The 23,020-nt window shown below is 41.5% G+C and overlaps 1 protein-coding gene and 1 pseudogene across 1 annotated transcript; one reads left to right on the top strand and one right to left on the bottom strand.

Moving 5' to 3' along the window:
- Nucleotides 1–7,478: 7,478 nt before the first annotated feature.
- On the bottom strand, nucleotides 7,479–9,673 carry LOC147004150 (PRAME family member 12-like). The gene is made up of 3 exons (XM_085838362.1): nucleotides 9,354–9,673; nucleotides 8,327–8,917; nucleotides 7,479–8,046 (listed from the first exon to the last, which is right to left on the bottom strand). Exons 1-3 carry the CDS (start codon nucleotides 9,638–9,640, stop codon nucleotides 7,479–7,481), a joined length of 1,446 nt encoding a protein of 481 aa, XP_085694488.1. The 5' UTR covers nucleotides 9,641–9,673.
- Nucleotides 9,674–13,516: 3,843 nt separating this feature from the next.
- LOC147004149 (large ribosomal subunit protein eL21 pseudogene) lies at nucleotides 13,517–13,998 on the top strand (annotated as a pseudogene).
- The last annotated feature ends 9,022 nt before the right edge of the window (nucleotides 13,999–23,020 follow it).

Here is a 23,020-nt window from a genome sequence, read left to right as displayed (position 1 = left end):
ATAATGTACTTTGAAAGTAGTGCTGGACTTAACAAGCAGTTTTGAGACACCCATAGGAACTCTGGGAGCCAAATGCTGGTCCTCTACAAGACCAACAAGTGTGTGAACTGCTGAACTACCTATGCTGTCACTCCCCTTTTACCTTTAGTTTCTATTCTCCAGGAAGAAGCCTTTATTCACTTTTTTATGTGTGTGGGTGTTTGGTGCCCAACGTGAGTGTGGAGATCAGGGAAAACCTTGCATGAGGAGGTTCTTTTCCTACCTTGTGTGTCACGGGGATTGAAACAAGTCATTAGTCTAGACAGCAAGTACGTTTTCCTGCTGTGCCATCTCCTGACCCACAAATTCTTTAAAAATAATGCTTGTATTTTTAAAATTTGTCCTTTGCGATTTCCATGCATGGAAGGTAACATTCTTTGACCATCATCACTACCACCCACTTCCTCCCAACATTTTCGACCCCTTCCCCAACACATTTCCCATCTTCCCAACTTCACTCCCTTAAAAAAAAAAAAAATACACAGCCCTGGGAAGATAGAGAGTTCAGAGGTTAAGAACACTTGCTGTACTTGTGAAGTACTCAGGTTCTGTTACCAATGTGAACCTGATGATTCATAATGTCTAGTTCCATGGGACTCAGAATCCTTTTCTGGATTCCATGGGGTCTAGGCACACATATGAATCTCATGTTTTGTGTAGACATAAAACACTAATGCACAGTGAATCCAATTATTGTTACCTGTAATAACATTTGTATGGGGCCATCCACTGGATCTTGGCCAAGCAGATGTTCAAAGAAAAGTGAGTCTCCTTTACTCTGTAACCGTCATGCCAATAGTTCTACCACTAAGGGTAGGACTTACAGACACCTCTCTTATCTGTATGGAATTTCACTACCTTTATCTCCTGTAACTGCTCATAAGTACAGCACCCATGGGACTGCATTTCACCTCACTCTATCCTACCTCCTATGTCTGATAATTATCTGCTGTGATGTTCCTTAAAGGCAGGAGTATGCTAAAGTTATGCCACTTAGGAATAAGTGATTGGATCAGTTGAGTCTCATATTAACTGAAGCCCACTGCAAAGAGAAACTTCTGATCAATGTTCAGAGCAGCAATATTCATGGCAACCAACAGATTGGGGAACAATCTTTACCAATACTACATCAAATAGAAGGCTAATATCCAATATATACAAAGAACTCAAGAAGTTAAGACTCCAGAGAATCAAATAACCCTATTAAAAATGTAGTACATAGCTAAACAAAGAATTCTCAACTGAGGAATATCGAATGGCTGAGAAGCACCTAAAGAAATGTTCAACATCTGTAGTCATCAGGGAAATGAAAATAAAATAACCTCGAGATTCCACCACACACCAATAAGAATGGCTAAAATAAAAAAACCCAGGTGAAAGGAGATGCTGGCAAGGATGTGGAGAAAGAGGAACACTCCTCCAATGCTGGTGGGATTGAAAGCTGGTACAACCACTCTGGAAATCAGTTTGGTGGTTCCTCAAAAAATTGGGCATAGTACTACCAGAGGATCCAGTAATACCACTCCAAAAGATGTTCCGATTTGTAATAAGGACACATGCTCCACTATATTCATAGCAGCCATATTTATAATAGCCAGAAGCTGGAACGAACCCAGATGTCCCTCAACAGAGGAATGGATACAGAAAATGTGGTACATTTACACAATGGAGTACTACTCAGCTATTAAAGACAATGAATTCATGAAGTTATTAGGCAAATAGATGGAACTAGAAAATATCATCCTTAGTGAGGTAACCCAATCACAAAAGAACACACATTATATGCACTCACTGATAAGTGGATATTAGCTCAACTGCTCCAAATACTCAAGATACAATTCACTGACCACATGAAGCTCAAGAAGAAGGAAGACTAAAATGTGGGTCCTTCTGTCCTTCTTAGAAGGAGAACAAAATATTTACAGGAGCAAATATCGAAATAAAGTATAGAATAGATACTGAAGGAAAGGCCTTCAAGAGACTTTCCCACCTGGGGATTCATCCTATATACAGACACCAAACCCATACACTATTGTGGATGCCAAGAAGTGCATGCTGAAAGAAGCCTGATATGGCTGTCTCCTGAAATGTCTTGCCAGAGCCTTACAAATACAGAGGCAAATGCTTGAAGCCAACCATTGGACTGAGTGTGGGCTCCCCAATAGAGAAATTAGAGAAAGGACTGAAGGAGTTGAAGGGTTTTGCAACCCCAAAGGGAGAACAACAATATCAACCAACCAGATGCCCCCAGAGCTCCCAGGGAGTAAGCCATCAACCAAGGAGTACACATGGATTCAGCTGCATATGTAGCAGAGGATGGCCTTGTCATGCATCAATGGGAGGAGAGGTCCTTGGTCCTATGAAGGCTCCATAGATGCCCCTGTATAGGTGAATCGAGGGCAGGCATGTGGGAGTGGGTGGGTGGGTGGAGGAACACCCTCATAGAAGCAGGGGGAGAATGGCATAGGGGGTTTCTTGGGGGAGGGACCAGGAAAGGGGATAACATTTTAAATGTAAATAAAGAAAATATCCAGTAAAAAAAATCGGGCTGGAGAGATGGTTCAGAGGTTAAGAGCACTGACTGTTCTTCCAAAGGTCCTGAGTTAAATTTCCAGCAACCACATGGTGGCTCACAACCATCCGTAATGAGATCTGACACCCTCTTCTGGTGCATCTGAAGACAGATACAGTGTTCTTAGATATAATAATAAATAAATATTTTTTTAACAAATTTAAGCTGGGCGTGGTGGCACATGCCTTTAATCCTAGCCCTTGGGATGCAGAGGCAGGAGGATTTCTGAGTTTGAGGCCAGCCTGGTCTACAAAGTGAGTTCCAGGACAGCCAGGGCTATACAGAGAAACCGTGTCTAAAAAAAAAACAAAATACAAACAAACAAAAATTTTAAAAAAGAGCATACATTCAAGTAATATCGCTGAACATACATAGCAACATGTGATAAGACCAGGAACAAATCATCAAGGCGGATCAAGGCAACCTAATAGGAGGAAAAGGCAGAAGATTCAGAAACACCCCACTCTCAGTATTAGGTGTCCCACAAAAGTCGCAAGCTAAATAACCACATCATGTATGTAGAGGGCATAGCTCAGATCCATGTAGGCTCCATGAATGCCACTTCAGTCTCTGTGAGTCCCTATGTGCTCTTCTTAGTTGATTCTGTAGACCATGTTCTCCTCTGTGGCTCCTACAATCCTTCCTACCCATCTTCCATGGGGTACGCAGAGCTCTTTCTAGTGTTTGAATGTGTTTTACATTTGCTCCCATCAGCTGCCAGAGGAAATATCTGTGATGATAATTGGTCTAGGCACAAATCCTAGTCTCTGAGCCACTTAGATTCTGGTTCCTGGTCATTCATGTACTGTTGGTCATGGGCTCCCTCTCATGGTTTGGGCACCAAGTTACACCAGTCATTGATTGGCCACTTCCACATGCTCTGGACCACCATTGTCCCAGCACATCTTGCAGGTACAAAAAGGTATGGGTCAAAGGTTTTGTGGATGTTCCTCTGTTCCAGTCACAGCACTGGGAGCCTTAGCAGGTTATTGAAGATTGCTCATTTAGTCTCCATATCATCCATTACTAGAAGTCCTGCTAGGGTCACCAGCAGGATCCAGGAAGTTTCCACTGCTCTAGTTTTCCACACTATTAAATACCCCCTATTCTAGTCCCATCACTACTCTCTCCCTCATCACCTGATCCCCCATGTTCCCATGTCCACTTGCCCCCAACCCACCCAAAAAGGCTATTCTATTTTCCCTTTCCAGGGCGATCTGTGCCTCTTGGCAGAGCCCTCCTTATTACTTAGCTCCTGTGAAAATGTGCATTGTAGTGTGTGTATCCTTAACAGCTAATATACACTTATAAGCAAGTACATACCCGTTTTATCTTTCTGAGTCTGGGTTGCCTCATTCTGGAGGATTGTTTTCTAGTTCTATCCATTTGTCTGCAAAATTCATGATGTCATATTTTCTCTTTCTTTCTTACTTCCATTCATTCTTTTCTTCTATTTCTATTCCATTCATTCATTTATTTAAGACAGAGGGTTTTTGGGTTTTTTTTGTTTTGTTTTGTTTTGTTTTGTTTTTTTGTCTGTATGTAGATAGCATTGGCTGCTCTGGAACTCATTCTGGAGACCAGGCTGGCCTAGAAATTGCTTTCCAAGTGCTGGAACTCATATCTCTAGCTTCATATGTAGTAGAAGATGGCCTAGTAGGCCATCATTGTGAGGAGAGGCCTTTGGTCTTGCAAAGATCATATTCCCCAGTACAGGGGAATGCCAGGACCAAGAAGCAGGAGTGGGTGGGTTGGGGAGCAGGGTCGGAGGAGGGTATAGGGGCCTTTCAGGATAGCTTTTGAAATGTAAATAAAGAAAATACCTAATAATAAAAAAAAGGGTTTCTCTGTGTAGCCCTGGCTGTTCTGGCACTCACTTTGTAGACCAGGCTGGCCTCGAAATCAGCCAGTGCTACACAGAAAAACCCTGTCTCAAAAAACCAAAAATAAATAAATAAATAAATAAATAAATAAATAAATAAAGGGAAGAACCACCACCACACAACTGATATTTGTTTTTTTTTAAGATTTATATATTTATTATATATAAGTACACTGTAGCTGTCTTTAGACACTTTCTTCTTGCTCCAGTCCTGCTCGCTCTGGCCTAACGATTATTTATTATATACATATAATAGTGCACTGTAGCTGTCTTCAGACACCCCAGAAGAGGGCATTAGATCTCATTAGAAAGAGACTGTGAGCTACCATGTGGTTGCTGTGATTTGAACTCAGGACCTTCAGAAGAGCAGTCAGTGCTCCTAACTGCTGAGACACGTAATTCAGAGATCCATCTGCCTCTGCCTCCCCAGTTAAAGATTAAAGGGATACATCATTGTGCCTGCATAAACTCCTTTTTTTTAAAAAAATCTATTTAATTATCATCCATGATAGTGAAATTCTGAAGGAATTTTTCATAGGCCCCTGTGATCCTGCTGCCTCAGCCTTCATAGTAGCTGAGATTACAGGCTTTTGCCAACAGGACTTGTACTTCCTTGGTCTAATGCTGGTATCATGTCCTTGACTCAAGTCATTACTTTGATTTTATTTTTATTTTAAGACATGGTCTTAATCTGTAGTCCAGGCTGGTTTTAAATTCTAGATTCTCCTGCCTCTACCTCCTATGTGCTGGGATTGTGGGCATGTGTCACTATGCTTGGCTTGCTACAGCTCAACTTGGATGTTTTTTGTTTGTTTGTTTGTTTGTTTGTTTGTTTGTTTGTTTTTTGGTTTTTCGTGACAGGGTTTCTCTGTGTAGCCCTGGCTGTCCTGACACTCACTTTGTAGACCAGGCTGGCCTCGAACTCATAAATCCGCCTGCCTCTACCTCCCGAGTGCTGGGATTACAGGCGTGTGCCACCATGCCCGGCTGCCCTTTTCTTTTAAGTAGTTTTATATAATATGGTGTCTTTCAGGCTTGAAGTGGCTCCATTTCATAAGTGCAGGTTACATCATTTGTGTTCAAAAGCTATGATTGAGTAATTGGTCTTATCTGTGAGTAAACTTATCTTCAGTGATACTTGCAATGCTGCCACCCATGAGCTGAGCAAATTGAATCAGGAATATATGCATTGTTGGGCCTTGTGCAGAGATGATTTTAAATATTTATGTGCAAGTTTTTTGTATCATTGTTTTCTTTATTACATTTGTGCATAAAAACTACTCTGAAACTGGAGTAAAGTCTGCAGCATTAAACTGAAGTCTGCCTCATACTTTAAGGCCTTCAAATTGCAGGTCTTGAAGATTGATCGATATAGGTCAACATATATATGGAGACTAGTGGCCATAGTCTACCCAAAGAAGTAAGCTCTAGGTTCAGTGAGAGACCCTGTTTCAAAAAAGCTTAGGTGGAGAAAAAATGTAGACCTCTGAAGTCCACATAGCCATTCAAACATGCACACTGCCCACACTCAAACAATTCCTCAAGCAGAGAAAATTTTATTAAATGATGCTAAGCAGCCAGGCATGGTGGCACACACCTTTAATAATCCCAGCACTCGGGAGGCAGAGCCAGGTGGATTTCTGAGTTCGAAGCCAGCCTGGTCTACAGAGTGAGTTCCAGGACAGCCAGAGCTATCCAAAGAAACCCTGTCTTAAAACACCAAAAAAAAAAAAAAAAAAAAAAAAAGATGCTAAGCATTTAAGCATTGTAGTGAATAGCTGCATTCCCATAATGGTGAGGCAGAAAGATCAAAGTTTAAGACTAGCTTGAGGCCAGATAGCCTTCTCAATTCTCCATTTAAAAAATACTAAGGATTTTTATAACACATATTTACTAAACACATAGGGCTACATGCCAAAGGAAGTGCTAGCCTGCTTAGGAAAGAGTCTCCATCATAGCACAGATGCCTTCTCTGAACCAAGGTTCCAGGCATGAGCATCATGTGTTTTGTAACTACTGAGATATCTTTCAGTACACCTTTAGTTCATGATTTTTACTTTTGCTCACATTATACTTGGGGAGGGGGTGCTTCTGAGTTTCTCATGTTTTATGGAAATCATCATTCACCTACAGTGCTGGGACTACTACTATATATTTTTAATTTTATTTTGTGGATACCTGCACTTTACATATAATACCCACTGTTGAAGGCTCATGGAGTTGAAAGGTCAACTTGGGATCAGTGCTCCTTTATTCCATCATGTGGGTCTCATGAATGGATCAAAGTTAGACTGGTAAGCTTGGCTACAGTTATGCTTTGCATGCTGAGCAATCTTGGCTACACGTATTTTAAAATAAACATAACAATGAGAAAAAATAACAAAAGGTGTGGTATTTTTATTATTATTATTATTATTTATTGCTACATGATTATTCAGACACAAAGAAACACAATGGCTAGGTTCAGGAATCATGAACAAAATAGAGTTCCCCACTGGACATTTATAATGCAATCCTACAGGGCAGGACAGGGACTTGTCTATCTCCTAGAGATCTTAATATGTAGGTGGTCGACAGAGCTTGGGAGCCCTAATGAATAGCGTCCTACACTGAGGTTGCCTCCAACCTGAGCATGGTAGCAAATTTCAGTGACTTCAGCAATCGTGGAGAAGAAAAAAGCATGAGTTCAAGTTCAGCATGGGCTAATATGACACTGTTAAGTAGAAAGAAAGACGAGAAGAATATCCTTTAGAGAGAGAACACACCGTTCCCATCTATTCCTGGACAAATCCACATTTTGAAATGCACAACTGTATGATTCCATTAGACATTTCTCCTCACACGTCCACTCTCTAGATGTCACAGTCAGCCCCTTTGTCTCCAATACATTGATCAATGTCAGAAGACATGTGTTCAGGAACCCCTTGATCGTAGACTTGTCCTTAGACTTTCATTTCTCAGTTACCAAAAGCATCCTTCTCCTATTTACTGGCAACAATGGCAAAGTCTGGTCTCCAGACCATATGTACAGCGCTGTGAACATATAAGGCATAACTGAGAGGCAAAACAGATAGAGTGGGGCTGCCTAACAGTACAAAGTATGTTCATGAGCTCAGAAGAAAGCTGGACAAATCTCTCTGCTCTAAGAACAAAACCGGCTTCATAGCACTCCAGAGGAGCAGGATAAAGCTCCATAATCAGCTGCCTTAGGTTGGATGTGTGATGCAGAAGGTTCCTTAGGACAGTCATGGAGATGTCATTGTCACAGAAGTTGACCTCGATGAGCTGAGAGCACTTATTCAGGGCAGGGATAAAAGCGCTGACCTGAGAGTCTGTCATCCTACAATGTTCTAATTCCAAGGTCTTCAGAGTGTTTGCAACATTTTCTAGGAAAATTCCGAGAGGCACAAGACGCAGATCATGCAAAATGACACCTGCCAAATGCAGATGTTTGAGATGATGGAGACTCTGACACTGGGCAAAGGACTCCATGTCTGACTGTGAGTACTTGCAGAGAGCAATTGACAGGAACTCCAGTGGAGTCTTCAGACACCTAAGGAGAGACTAGAGGGTTAGTTTGGTATAGAGTGACAAGGCTAACCTACAGTAGGAGAGACCACGTGTCCTGAGTCAGTGTCACCACAGGATGGCAGTGAGCATCCAGTGTAACCTGTTGGGGTCAGCCAACTCAAGTTCCACCATTCTAGGCTGTGACCAGTCACCATCATGATAAGACTTGATCATTATTGTTACATCTACCATGGCCCCTAGTCTATATGGGAAAAAGAAAATGTTTGCTGTGGAATCAAAAAGAACTCTTCCTCCTTCCTTACCCGAGCAATTCATTCATGTGGCCAGTGAGAAAGTAGAGACCAGCCAGGTGGAGATGCTGGAGATTGTTGAGTTTGGAGAACTGTGAAATGAACTTGGTGACACTCTTCTCCTGTATGTCTGTTGATGTACATAGAAAAGTGAAGAGTTTCTCATGGACTAGTGATAGATGGAGTTTACGAAGATTTTTCATCTGACCAAGGCAAGGTGCAAAGCATGCCAGTGTGGACAGAGTCCAGCCTGTATTCAATTCCAACTCCTCAATGCAATATGGTTGGAAAATCTGCAAGATCTTCCTGACAGTGTGCATAGGCAATCCCATAATCTGCATCTTCACACAGCACAGGTTCAGGGAACCTCTTCTCTCCTGAGCCCACTGCAAGAAGTAAGTTTGATGTTCCTCTAGATCAAACTGAAGGCGTAGGTCAGTGACCACCTTTAAACGTCGCCTCAGTGCATATCTATGAGGGCGTGTTGCTTTCTGATTTTGACACACTTTCTCTGCTGAGCCTTCTCCATCCTCTGGTCCAGCTGAAACATCCCAGAAGTGATGGTGCACATTTCTCAGGTCCAGCACTTGAAGCTTCCGCTTTCTGTGGGTAAAACAGATAGAAATGTAGGAGATACAAAAGACCAAAAACATTAGCCAGCTTTTTTTTGGCATCTTTCTTGTCAGCTGTTCAATGTTCTGCTCTGTCTCCTACAAGCCTCTGGGCAAGGGCTCTCTGCCTTAACTGCATCTGGAGATCTGCCCTGCTTCCTCCATTTATTACTCTGAACTTCCACTGATCCTATTTCTATTACTCGGTAGAGACACAGGGCCATGTAGCTACATGGGCTCTAAGCTGTACTTCATACTTAATGGACATTTGTTACCAGTATTCAACAACTGTCCAGGACACTGCAGCTCTTCAAGATGATACCATCATAAGCCACTGATCTACTTTTGACTCTAATTTCCATGAGCACAGATGTCCTTCTCCTTACACTTAAATGTAAGACATTTAGCATTACATAGTTATTGTTTACCTTCGGTGAAAATTTCCTGTCAGCTGCATGTCTACACCATCCAGCACAGCTTGCAATATTGTCATGTCAGGGACGTTCATCAGTGCCCCCACAGGGAGGCAAGGTAATGGCCAGGCTCCCACCATTTCCTTCAGTATCTTCATGTGTCTGCCAGTGAAAGCTGCCTTGAAGAGTGGTGGGAACAATTCCCTGGGCAGCTCCTGCAGAGCATTGATGGCCAAGGCTTCATTCTTCACCAGGCTCTGTACTGCCAAGCTCAGGAGTGTGGGTGGAGCCTGGAAGCTCATCCTGATGAATCTTTAGAATGAATAGACCTGTTGAAGTATCCAGAAATATAATTTTCAAGATATGTCTTTGGAATCTTTAAATTCCTGCATCAAAGGAACCACCAAAGTGCCAGAATCCCTGCTTTGGCCACAGTGAGGAACTCAGTGTGTCCTGTTTTAAAATCTGGTGGTCACAAAGCCAAACCCTTATCACTCCCTACATATGGGGTCTCTTATAAGAATCTGCATCAGTGCACAAATTAACCATTGACACATGAGGTAACTATCACTGGTCCTTGCTCCTCTGAATCTCATTCCCCTTTGCAAAGGGCAAGCAGTCTGATCAGCATCTTTTTGTGGCTAAACATGCACTGTTCACCTTTCTGCCTTTCAAGTACCTCAAAGAAAGACATTGCCATTGGGTGGTGGTAACACATAACTTAGTTTTCAACACTCAAGAGGCAGAGACAAGGAGGTCTGTTAGTTTGAGGCCAGCTTAGTCTACAGAGCTAGTTCTAGGACAACTAATGCTACACAAAGGAACCATGTGTGGAAAACTAAAAACAAAGGAAGGAAGGAAGGAAGGAAGGAAGGAAGGAAGGAAGGAAGGAAGGAAGGAAGGATGGATGGATGGAAGGAAGGAAGGAATTAAGGAAGGAAGGAAGAAAAGGTGTCCAAGGGTCTGGTAGGTAACTCAGCCAGACCCTGTCTGAAATGTAAAGCCAAACCAAGACTGATATCTTTCCTCAAAGCAACTCTAAAACCTTGACTGAATGAGAGTACCCAGAAAGACTGAGTCTGAGGTGGCAATGCCAGTGCTTGGGGGGCTACAAGGAAGGGCATTTCCCATATTGTATTGAGCTACAGGAAAAGAACGGCTTTAGGAAAAACACTTAGATTTGTATATTTTTTAAAATACGGTATTGCATAGAGTGGAGGTTAGGTGAAATTGAGCACACCTCCAAACCTTTGTAGTCTAAGCTTGCCCCGCCTCACCACGTTCCTAACTGTCACTGGGAGGGTTAGACTATAAGTACCCAAAGAGCTGAAAGGGTTTGCAGCTTTATAGGAGGAACAACAATATAAACTTACCAGTACCCCAAGAGATCCTTGGGACTAAGCCACCAACCAAAGAAAACACATGGAGAGACTCGTGTCTATAGCTGCATATGTAGCAAAGGATGGCCAAGTTGGTCATCAATGGGAGGAGAGACCCTTGGTCTTGTGAATGCCCTATGCCCCAGTACAGGGAAATACCAGGGCCAGTAATCATGAGTGGGTTGTTGGGGAGCAGGGGGAGGTGGGAGGGGATAGGGGATTTTCAGAGAGGAAACTAGGAAAGGGGATTACATTTGAAATGTAAATAAAGAAAATATCTAATAAAAAAAGGAATATTCAGTTTTACCTACAACACCAGGCTCGTGCACTTTGCTTTAAAATAGTGCATAGATGCCAGGTGTGGTAGTAGGAGCCTCTAATATCACCACTTCAGAGGAGGAGTAAGGAGGATTCTGGGGAAACCTAAGCTACATATTATACTTTCAGGCCTGTCCCGGGGAGTAGATTTCAAATAAAATATGATAGGAAATGTCTTGATAGCGGTGGTTTGGTAGTAGGGTTTTTTGTTGGTTTGAATATGGTTGGGTTTGTCTCCTGGGATTAAAGATATGTACCACCTCTCCTGGGCCTAAGCTTTTCATGATCACTGTTCTTCAAGATCTAGATCAAAAGATTGTGTCTAACAGTCTCAAGATCCGGATGACAAGCGTGCCCTCCATTTCTAGATTATAGTTCTTTCAAGATTTAAACTCCAAATTACTCCTTGTTCAACTGCAAATACAAATGGTATGATTAGCTGAGTGGGATCTTGCCCTGAGATAACCACTTCCTTAATCTCTTTATCTCCTTCAGCACAGGATTAAGTTCCATTTCATGTCCTGGTGTCCCTTTATTATTGCTTGTGTGTGTGTGTGTGTGTGTGTGTGTGTGTGTGTGTGTGTGTGTATTTCCTTTCTGAGCTTGCTATATTTGATTTAAAAAATGCTCTTCATGATAGAAAGCTAGAAGACAAAGTCTATGCTGGCCTTTGCTGATACTTCCTTTGTCAATGCAATTAATCTGATTCTCTTCACTTATTCTTAGCCTCAGGCAGTCTCTTCAGACAAAGGCAAAAGACAGCCACATTCTTCACAAAAAGAGCACATACTATAATTCTTCTCCACTGAAACCTCTAATGCCAAGTCTGCACAGTTCAAATCACTCTCAACAACCAGCTCATCCGTATTCCTACTAGGATAGCCTATTAAGCTCCACTTAAAACATTCGTGATTTTCCAAATCCAAAGGCCTAAAATCCACCCTCTTCCAAACAAAAGCATGGTCAGACTTATCACAACAATACCCTGGTAGAAACTTTGGTTTTTGCTGCTGTGAATAGAAACCATGAACAAGACAACTCTTATCAAAACAACATTTAATTGGGTCTGGCTTACAACTTCAGAGGTTCCATCCATCCTCATCAAAATGGGAGCATGTCAGTGTCCAGGATGGCATGGTGCAGGAGGAGCTGGGAGTTCTACATCTTCATTTGAAGACCACTTGCAGAAGACTGGCTCTCATGTGGTTAGGAGGAGGGAAAAGGCACATTTCCTAATAGTGCTACTCCCTAGGCCAAGTTTATTTAAATGCCCCTGGGTTTGATCCCATTAGACCAGTGTTCTAATACTGAGCCACTTTTATAAGTCATCTATTTGAGTTTTTTTTTAATTTAATATATAGTCAAGGAATCCTTATGCAGCCATGTCCAGCCTGGAACTGGGATTGTCTGTGCTGAGGGCTATAATTTTTTTTTTCCAGACAGGGTTTCTCTGTATAGCCCTGGCTGTCCTGGAACTCACTTTGTAGAACAGGCTGGCCTTGAACTCAGAAACCTGCCTGTCTCGGCCTCTTGAGTGCTGGGATTAAAGGCGTTCACCACCACTACCGGCTAGGACTATAATTCTCGTTCCCAAGTAATGCTGGTGTGTCCTATCTGGATCCCCTCTACAAGTTTTTTGTTTTGTTTTGTTTTGTTTTTTTAACTCCAGTATTCCACAATATCATGTCAAACAACCAAGGCTATATATAATAACACATTACTAAAGCTCCAGTTCTCAGAGTAGCTGAGACAGGTGGGTTGAATTACAAAACTATTAGTAGTTCACATATCTATGTGTAAGCTACAGTTAGGAGTAAAGTTCAATTCAACCAACTGCAAAGCCTTAATCGGTGAACCATAGTTGAAGAAATTCCAAAGGATTTAAACTATAAGCAGATCCTATCTTGAATTGCCTACCTTGAATGAGCCTAGGAGGCTTTCCAGACCCAGAAGAATCTGAAGTTCAAGACTAGCCTTTCCATTCAGGACACTGTCCCAAAAATACTGAAATGAACCTATTAACATGAAAGTTCCAGTGCAATGTGGATTTCTCAATAACACCAAACCTAATGTAATCATCACCACCATCACCATCATCATCATTGGAGGGAGAGCATCCAAAATTTGCCCTATTTTATTTTAAGCCCAGCATCTTGAAATGTCCAGACTGTGAGAGGCCTCCTGGTGGAGGAGAGTGATCAGTGACTTACCTGATCAGGATATCAGCATCTATTCTCAGCAGGGTCAGGCAGAAACTGTGCACTCCTGGACTCTGAGTGTCTTGACCCTTTTATACTTCTTTTCTCTCACACCCAGCTTACGTAGCTCCACCCCCTACCCCGCCCCCAGCACAAGATTCAATCTACTGGATCTTTATGATTGAATTTATTTTTATTCAATCATAGTTATTTGTGTGAACTAAAAAATAATATTAAATTAGAAAGTGAAGAGTCGGCAGACATCTTTCAGTAACTTGCCAAAATGACGAACACAAAGGGAAAGAGGAGAGGCACCGGGTACATGTTCTCTAGGCCTTTTAGGAAACATGGTGTTGTTCCTTTGGCCACATACATGCAAATCTACAAGAAAGGTGACATTGTAGACATCAAGGGAATGGGCACTGTTCAAAAAGGAATGCCCCATAAGTGCTACCATGGCAAAACCGGAAGAGTCTACAATGTCTCCCAGTATGCCATGGGCATCATTGTCAACAAGCAGGTTAAGGGCAAAATTCTGGCCAAGAGGATCAATGTGCGGATTGAGCACATCAAGCACTCAAAGAGCAGAGACAGCTTCCTGAAGCGGGTGAAGGAGAACAACCAGAAGAAAAAGGAAGCCAAAGATAAGGGCACCTGGGTGCAGCTAAAGCGCCAGCCTGCGCCACCCAGAGAAACACACTTTGTGAGGAATAATGGAAAAGAGCCTGAGCTTTGGAGCCCATTCCAAACGAATTCATGGCCTAATGTACACAAAGAAATAAAATACAAGCACGGGGGAGGGGGCAAGGGGGAAAGAAAGAAAGTGAAGAGTCAGGTCTAGAGAGATGGCTCAGTGATTAAGAGCACTGACTGCTCTTCTGGAGGTCCTGAGTTCAAATCCCAGCAACCGCATGGTGGTTCACAACCACCTATAATGAGATCTGATGCCTTCTTTGGGTGTGTCTGGAGACATCTACAGTGTACTTACCCATAATAATAAATAAATGAATCTTTAAAGGAAGAAAGAAAGTGAAGAGTCCACTGATTGAATTGTTCATTGTGTGTTTACATACTCAAATGTGTGAGGGTTTTTGTGTGTGTGCTTTTTGAGTGTAAATGTGCTATTTATTTCAGTTTCCATGATTCCTTTGCATGTGTATTTGAGTGTGTGTGTTTGTTTGAAGTTGACCTCAGTGGTTCAATTCTGACAGAGTAAAACTTTATCATTGAGTTGTCTTACTGGACCCATGTAATTTAATCAGGAAGTTTACTATTTTTGTCAACAATTCACTTATTTTATTGGAGACTTGGTATGGCTTGAGAAATTGGATTATTGGAAGTTCTTCATATAGATCAAATTGGCTATAAACAGAGTAATCCAGCTGCCTTTGCCTCCTGAGTGTTGAGATTATAAGTATGAGGCCTCATGCCTGGTTGTTTAAGGTTTTTGTTTTTTAAATAGCCCACAGTAGCATGTGATCAACTCTTTTTGCAAAGCTGGCCAAGAACTTCCTTTGGCCTCTCTGGTACAATACCCAAGCTGGCTCAACACCAGATCTTCAATATAGTCATCTGAGAAATCAAGAAGAAATATCTGTTGGTCATTTTGTGATGCTTGCCATCCTGAGAAGCTGCCTGTGGGTGGATTGAGTCCCATCCCCTTGTGGTCACTGACTGAAGAGTAAGAGCAGCTTAATAGAGCTATGAGAGCCACAGGTGCTCAGCCAGTACTCTCCTTACCCTATTCGCACCTCCAGGATTCTGGACCTCCACTTGGCAGCTTTTCTAGGGCTTTTTGTTGCTGTTGCCCAGACTGGTCCTAATGAATACCATCATAGAATTTGTTCTCTGATTAAGGCTTAAGAAGAGCAGCATAGCAAGATGAGAAAGTAAAAATATAAAATATATGGTTTGAGTATTAAAGGGGAACCAGGAAGTGAGATGGAACTGAATCCTGTGTTCAAGGATATTGAATTGAATTAAGGGAGTAGTGACCTTGGGTCAAGATCTTACCCCAAATATTTGAGTACTGGTAGTACAATCATTTAATCCCAGGAGGCAAAGGCAAGCAAATCTCTTGAGTTCCCCACCAGCCTAGAATAAAGCAAATTGTAGGTGAAAACAAACAAACAAACAAACAAAACCAAACCAAAACAACAACAACAACAAAAAACAACTTAAACGCAGGTTTGGTGAAACACACCTTAAACCCCAGTGGTTAGGAAACATGCATGCAGACCTCTGAGTTCAGTCAGTCTATGAAGCACATTACAGGACAGCCAAGCTTACGAAGTGAAAAAGTTATAAAACAGAAACTGGTGATAATGTAATAAAACTGAGATGCCAAATCTTTTGAATTCAGTCTCTGTTTTAGAGAACCTGACCTAAGTTTGAACTCAGGTAGACTAGCATACTGGTATCTAGTATTAGTTTCCAAGTTGGCCCCCAACAAAACCTGAGCCTAACTCCAGTCTCTAGTCTAATCCCCAACAAGAGCAGAGTTTCCAGGTTACAACTCCCAACAAGATCAGTGTCACCTGATTATTCCCACAATAAACATGCACCCAAGTTTACAAGCCCACCTCCTGTCTAATGGCCACCAATGCAGATGGAAACAGAAATCAAGTTTAAGAAATGACTCCCAGTACCAGCCAATTATGTTAAATGTCACAGTGGCTTTCCAATTAGATGATTGCACACGTACTCTCTGTTTGCTGTTTACTATAAAGCTGTACCCCAGTAGACTTTCGGACTCCTCCACCACCAAAATCATCCTGGTGCATTGGCAGGGCCTGAGCAAACTCGAATAGAATAAAGACTGTGCTGTGAATTGCATCAGATTGGCTCCTGGGTGTCTTGGGAAATCACTAACACTTCCCTGGCACAACATTTTGGTGTGTTGGCCGGGAATTTCCCCATTACACACAAGACTATCCTCTGTAGGGTCTTAAAGCTGGCAAAACTGGTCTAGGAGTTTGTGTTTTTATGTTTGTAGCACTGTGTTAAACTCCCTGTTTTTTCCCTGTCTGAGAGCTGAATTGTCTGAGCTTTCTGTGTGAGATCTGTAGAGTAGAATGGAGCAAGCTTGTGCGAAGGTAAATGTTTGACTTTTCCAGCCATGCATAGATGATTTATTTGTGTGGAATCTGGTGGCTTGTGTTGCTGTGGTGATTGTTCTAGGTTTAAGCTGTGCTGAGGAATCTATCTGAAGTCATAAATGTGACACTATGTGGTCTGAGCAAGTGAGTACTTGCAAAATGGTGCAAAAGCTTGTGACTTATGTGGTGTCTAATTTGTTTGAATGTTAGACTTTCTGTGAGATGTACAGAGTGTAAAGATAGCTTGTTTCCACAGCCAGTTAGGATAGAAGTATCTGGAAGGCACGGAAGGCTACAGCAGGGCCAGAAGTACTGAGTCTCCATCTGTGGTACAAGTGGGCTCAGGTGTTCCAAGAGACGTCCACCAATTTGGTTCTGTTTCCTGGGTGTGCACCATTTCTGGTAGTTTCTCATTTCTGCCTGAGAGAGAAAAGTTTGGGCTTTTGTTTTAGGTGTCATAGAGAGATCTATTTTTATGAGTGACCCTTTCCAGTTGTTTCTTGTTTCTGCTTGAATGACAGGCAAGGAGACATCTTGGTTCCAGGACTCCACCGAGACTACTCTGCACAGTGGAGAATGTGGACTACAGAAGCTAACAGCTTCTGGGACAGGTGGGAGCCACAGAGCTTCTGAGGCAGCCCCCATTTCGGGCCCCAGTCATCCGGGCACCTTCCCGGCCAGTGGATACATGTCCGCCCAGCCCAGGAAGGCTTTGCCTGAGCATCAGTGGCAGAAATCTTGGGTCTGGGACTCCGCTGAGAGTAGTTGGCACAGGTGAGAGTGTGGACTACAGAAGCTAACAGCTTCTGGGACAGGTCTTGTTTTGGGCCTTCATCTTCGGCCAGGAGGGAGGTTCTAATGCCAGATTTCTGTGCACCTTCCCTGTAAGAGGAGAGCTTGCCTGCAGAGAGTTCTCTGACCCCTGAAACTCAGAAGACAGAGCTATTTCGCAGGTCTACTGATAGAGGCTAACAGAATCACGAGAGGAACAATCTCTAAACAGAAACAACTAAATCAACTAACTCCAGAGAATACCAGGTCTCGAAAGGTAAACGTAAGAATCTTACTAACAGAAACCAAGACCACTCACCATCATCAGAACCCAGCACTCCTACCTCGCCCAGTCCAGGGCACCCCAACACACCCAAAAAGGTAGACCTGGATTTAAAAGTATATCTCATGATGATGGTAGAGGATATCAAGAAGGACTTTAATAACTCATTCAAAGAAATACAGCAGAATACTACTAAACATGTAGAAGACCTTAAGGAGGAAGCACAAAAATCCCTTAAAGAATTGCAGGAAAACACGACCAAACAGGTGATGGAATTGAATAAAACCATCCAAGACCTAAAAAGGGAAATAGACACAATAAAGAAAACCAAAAGTAAGGCAATGCTGGGGATGGAAACCCTAGGAAAGAAATCTGGAACCATAGATTCGAGCATCAGCAATAGAATACAAGAGATGGAAGAGAGAATCTCAGGTGTAGAAGATTCCAGAGAGAACATCGGCATAACAATAAAAGAAAATGGAAAATGCAAAAAGATCCTAACTCAAAACATCCAGGAAATCCAGGACACAACGAGAAGACCAAACCTACGGATAATAGGAGTAGATGAGAATGAAGATTTTCAACTCAAAGGGCCAGCAAACATCTTCAACACAAATATTCGAAGAAAACTTCTCAAACCTAAAGAAAGAGATGCCCATGGATATACAAGAAGCCTACAGAACTCCAAATAGACTGGACCAGAAAAGAAATTCGTCCCAACACATAATAATCAAAACAACAAATGCACTAAAAAAGTAGAATATTAAAAGCAGTAAGGGGAAAAGGTCAATTAACATATAATGGCAAGCCTATCAGAATTACACCAGATTTTTCACCAGAGACTATGAAAGCCAGAAGAGCCTGGACAGATGTTACACAGACACTAAGAGAACACAAATGCCAACACAGGCTACTATACCCAGCCAAACTTTCAATTATCTTAGATGGAGAAACAAAGGTATTCCACGACAGAACCAAAATCACAAATTATGTTTCCACGAATCCCGCCCTTCAAAGGATAATAATAATAAAAAAAAAAATACAAGGGCCGAAACCACTTCCTAGGAAAAGGAAGAAGGTAATCCCTCAACAAACCTAAAAGAAGACAGCCACAAGAACAGAATGCTAACTTTAAAAACAAAAATAATAGAAAGCAACAATTACTTTTCCTTAATATCTCTTAATATCAATGGATTCAACTCCCCAATAAAAAAAACATAGACTAACAGACTGGCTACACAAACTCGAACCAACTTTTTGCTGCCTACAGGAAACCCATCTCAGGGAAAAAGATAGACACTACCTCAAAATGAAAGGCTGGAAAACAATTTTCCAAGCAAATGGTCTGAAGAAACAAGCTGGAGTAGCCATTCTAATATCTAATAAAATCGACTTCCAACCCAAACTCATCAAAAAAGTGAAGGAGGGGTACTTCATACCCATCAAAGGTAAAATCTTCCAAGAGGAACTCTCAATTCTGAATATCTATGCTCCAAATGCAAGGGCAGTCACATTCATTAAAGAAACTTTAGTAAATCTCAAAGCACACATTGCACCTCACACAATAATAGTGGGAGACTTCAACACACCACTTTCACCAATGGACAGATCATGGAAACAGAAACTAAACAGGGACACAATGAAACTAAGAGAAGTTATGAAACAAATGGATTTAACAGATATCTACAGAACATTTTATCCTAATACAAAAGGATATAACTTCTTCTCAGCACCTCATGGTACCTTCTCCTAAATTGACCACATAATTGTTCACAAAAGAAGCCTCAAAATATAAAAAAAATTTGAAATTGTCCCATGCATTCTATCAGATCACCATGGACTAAGGATGATCTTCAATAACAAAATAAACAATAGAAAGCCAACATTCACGTGGAAACTGAACAACACTCTTCTCAATGTTACCTTGGTCAAGGAAGGAATAAAGAAAGAAATTAAGGACTTTTTAGAGTTCAATGAAAATGAAGCCACAACATACCCAAACTTATGGGACGCAATGAAAGCATTTCTAAGAGGAAAACTCATAGCTCTGAGTACCTCCAAAAAGAAAATAGAGAGAGAGCAAACTTTAGCAGCTTGACAACACACCTAATGGCTCTAGAGCAAAAGGAAGCAATTCACCCAAGAGGAGTAGACAGCAGGAAATAATCAAGCTCAGGGGTGAAATCAACCAAGTGGAAATAAGAAGAACTATTCAAAGAATCAAACAAATGAGGAGCTTGTTTTTTGAGAAAATCAACAATATAGATAAACCCTTAGCCAGACTCACTAGAGGGCACAGGAAATGCATCCTAATTAACAAAATCAGAAATGAAAAGGGAGACATAACAAAAGATCCTGAAGAAATCCAAAACACCATCAGATCCTTCTACAAAAGCTATACTCAACAAAACTGGAGAACTTGGATGAAATGGACAAGTTTCTAGACAAATATCAGGTACCAAAGTTAAGTCAAGATCAGGTAAATGATCTAAACAGTCCTATATCCCCTAAAGAAATAGAAGCAGTCATTAATAGTCTCCCAACCAAAAAAATCCCAGGACCAGATGGGTTTAGTGCATAGTTCTATCAGACCTTCAAAGAAGATCTATTCCCTGTTCTTCACAAACTATTCCACAAAATAGAAACAGAAGGTACTCTACCTAACTCATTCTATGAAGCCACAATTACTCTGATACCTAATCCCCAAAAAGACCGAACAAAGATAGGGAACTTCAGACTAATTTCCCATATGAATATCGATGCAAAAATCCTCAATAAAGTTCTTGCTAACCAAATCCAAGAACACATCAAAACAATCATCCATCCTGACCAAGTAGGATTCATCCCAGGGATGCAGGGATGGTTCAATATACAGAAATTCATCAACGTAATCCAGTATATAAACAAACTCAAAGACAAAAACCACATGATCATCTTGTTAGATTCAGAGAAAGCATTTGACAAAATCCAATACCCATTCATGATAAAAGGCTTGGAAAGATCAGGAATTCAAGGCCCATACCTTAACATGATCAAAGCAATCTACAGCAAACCAGTAGTCAACATCAAAGTAAATGGTGAAAAGCTGGAAGCAATCCCACTAAAATCAGGGACTAGACAAGGATGCCCACTTTCTCCCTACCTATTCAACATTGTACTTGAAGTCCTAGACAGAGCAATTGGACAACAAAAGGAGATCAAGGGGATACAAATTGGAAAGGAAGAAGTCAAAATATCACTTTTTGCAGATGATATCATAGTATATATATGTGACCCTAAAAATTCCACCAGAGAATGCCTAAGCCTGAGAAACAGCTTCATTGAAGTAGCTGGATATAAAATTAACTCAAACAAGTCAATGGCCTTTCTGTACACAAAGGATAAACAGGCTGAGAAAGAAATTAGGGAAACAACACCCTTATCAATAGTCACAAATAATATAAAATACCTTGGCATGACTCTAAGAAAGTGAAAGATCTGTATGATAAGAACTTCAAGTCTCTGAAGAAAGAAATTAAAGAAGATCCCAGAAGATGGAAAGATCTTTCATGCTCATGGATTGGCAGGATCAATATAGTAAAAATGGCTATCTTGCCAAAAGCAATCTACAGATTCAATGCAATCCCCATCAAAATTCCAACTCAATTCTTCAACGAATTTGAAAGGGCAATCTGCAAATTCATCTGGGATAACAAAAAACCTAGGATAGCAAAAAGTCTTCTCAAGGATATAAGAACCTCTGGTGGAATCACCATGCCTGACCTAAAGCTGTACTACAGAGCAATTGTTATAAAAACTGCATGGTACTGGTATAGTGACAGACAAGTAGACCAATGGAATAGAATTGAAGACCCAGAAATGAACCCACACACCTATGGTCAATTGATCTTTGACAAGGAAGCAAAAACCATCCAGTGGAAAAAAGACAGCATTTTCAACAAAAGGTGCTGGTACAACAGGTGGTTATCATGTAGAAGAATGCGAATTGATCCATTCCTATCTCCATGTACTCAGGTCAAATCTAAGTAGATTAAGGAACTCCACATAAAACCAGAGACACTGAAACTTATAGAGTAGAAAGTAGGGAAAAGCCTCGAAGACATGGTACAGTGGAAAAATTCCTGAATAGAACTGCAATGGCTTGTGCTGTACGATCTAGAATCCACAAGTGGGACCTCATAAAATTGCAAAGCTTCTGCAAGGCAAAAGACACCATCAATAAGACAAAAAGGCCACCAACAGATTGGGAAAGGGTCTTTACCTATCCTAAATCAGATAGGGGACTAATATCCAATATTTATAAAGAGCTCAAGAAGGTGGACTCCAGAAAATCAAATAACCCCATTAAAAAATGGAGCTCAGACCGAAACAAAGAATTCTCACCTGAGGAATACCAAATGGCTGAGAAGCACCTAAAAAATGTTCATCATCCTTAATCATCAGGGAAATGCAAATCAAAACAAACCTGAGATTCCACCTCACACCAGTCAGAATGGCTAAATGAAAAAAATTCAGGTGACAGCAGCTGCTGGTGAGGATGTGGAGAAAGAGGAACACTCCTCCATTGGTGGTAAGATTGCAAACTTGTACAACCACTCTGGAAATCAGTGTGGTGGTTCCTCAGAAAATTGGACATAGTACTACCAGAGGATCCTGCAATACCTCTCCTGGGCATATATCCAGAAGATGTTCCAACCGATAAGAAGGACACATGCTCCACTATGTTCATAGCAGCCTTATTTATAATATCCAGAAGCTGGAAAGGACCCAGATGCCCCCAACACAGGAATGGATACAAAAATGTGGTACATTTACACAATGGAGTACTACTCAGCTATTAAAAAGAATGAATTTATGAAATTCCTAGTCAAATGAATGGAGTTGGAGGGCATCATCCTGAATGAGGTAACCCAATCACAAAGGAACTCACACAATATGTACTCACTGATAAGTGGATATCAGCAATGCAAATCCTGGTTAGGTGTTGTGGCTCAGGCCTTCAATCCCACCTCTTGAGAGACAGATGCATAGATCTTGATGAGTTTCATGCTATCCTCATCCTCATAGTTCATACCAGCTGGGGTGAAGCAAACAAATACCTACATGGATTTCTACTGAAGACCTAGGACTTGGATAACTCTTTGTCTCCTCTGCCCTTGTTGGCTCTATGATGACTAGCTTTGACATTTTGGTACATTAAACAGGGCCAGATTTATTTTTATTAGATATTTTCTTCAATTACATTTCAAATGCTATCCCCAAACACCCCTATACCCTCTCCCCGCCCTGCTCCCCAACCCACCCACTCCTGCTTCCTGGCCCTGGCATTCCCCTGTACTGGGGCATATGATCTTCTCAAGGCCAAGGGCCTCTCCTCCCACTGAGAGCCCAGATGTCCCTCAACAGCAGAATGGCAACAGAAAATGTGGTACATTTACACAATGGAGTACTACTCAGCAATTAAAAAACAATGAATTCATGAAATTCTTAGGCTAAAGGATGGATCTGGAGGCTATCATCCTGAGTGAGGTAACCCAATCACAAAAGTACACACATGACATACACTCACAGGGCCAGATTTTAACCAGCTTAATGACCTAGCAGCAAACATGCCACTTTCTGTGACCTACAACCT

This window comes from Mus caroli, unplaced genomic scaffold, assembly GCF_978045245.1.
Source record: "Mus caroli unplaced genomic scaffold, Mus_caroli_1 scaffold_6, whole genome shotgun sequence".
Lineage (NCBI taxonomy): Eukaryota > Metazoa > Chordata > Mammalia > Rodentia > Muridae > Mus > Mus caroli.
Note: the sequence above shows the minus strand (reverse complement) of the source record. Positions and strands in the feature narration are given on the sequence as shown.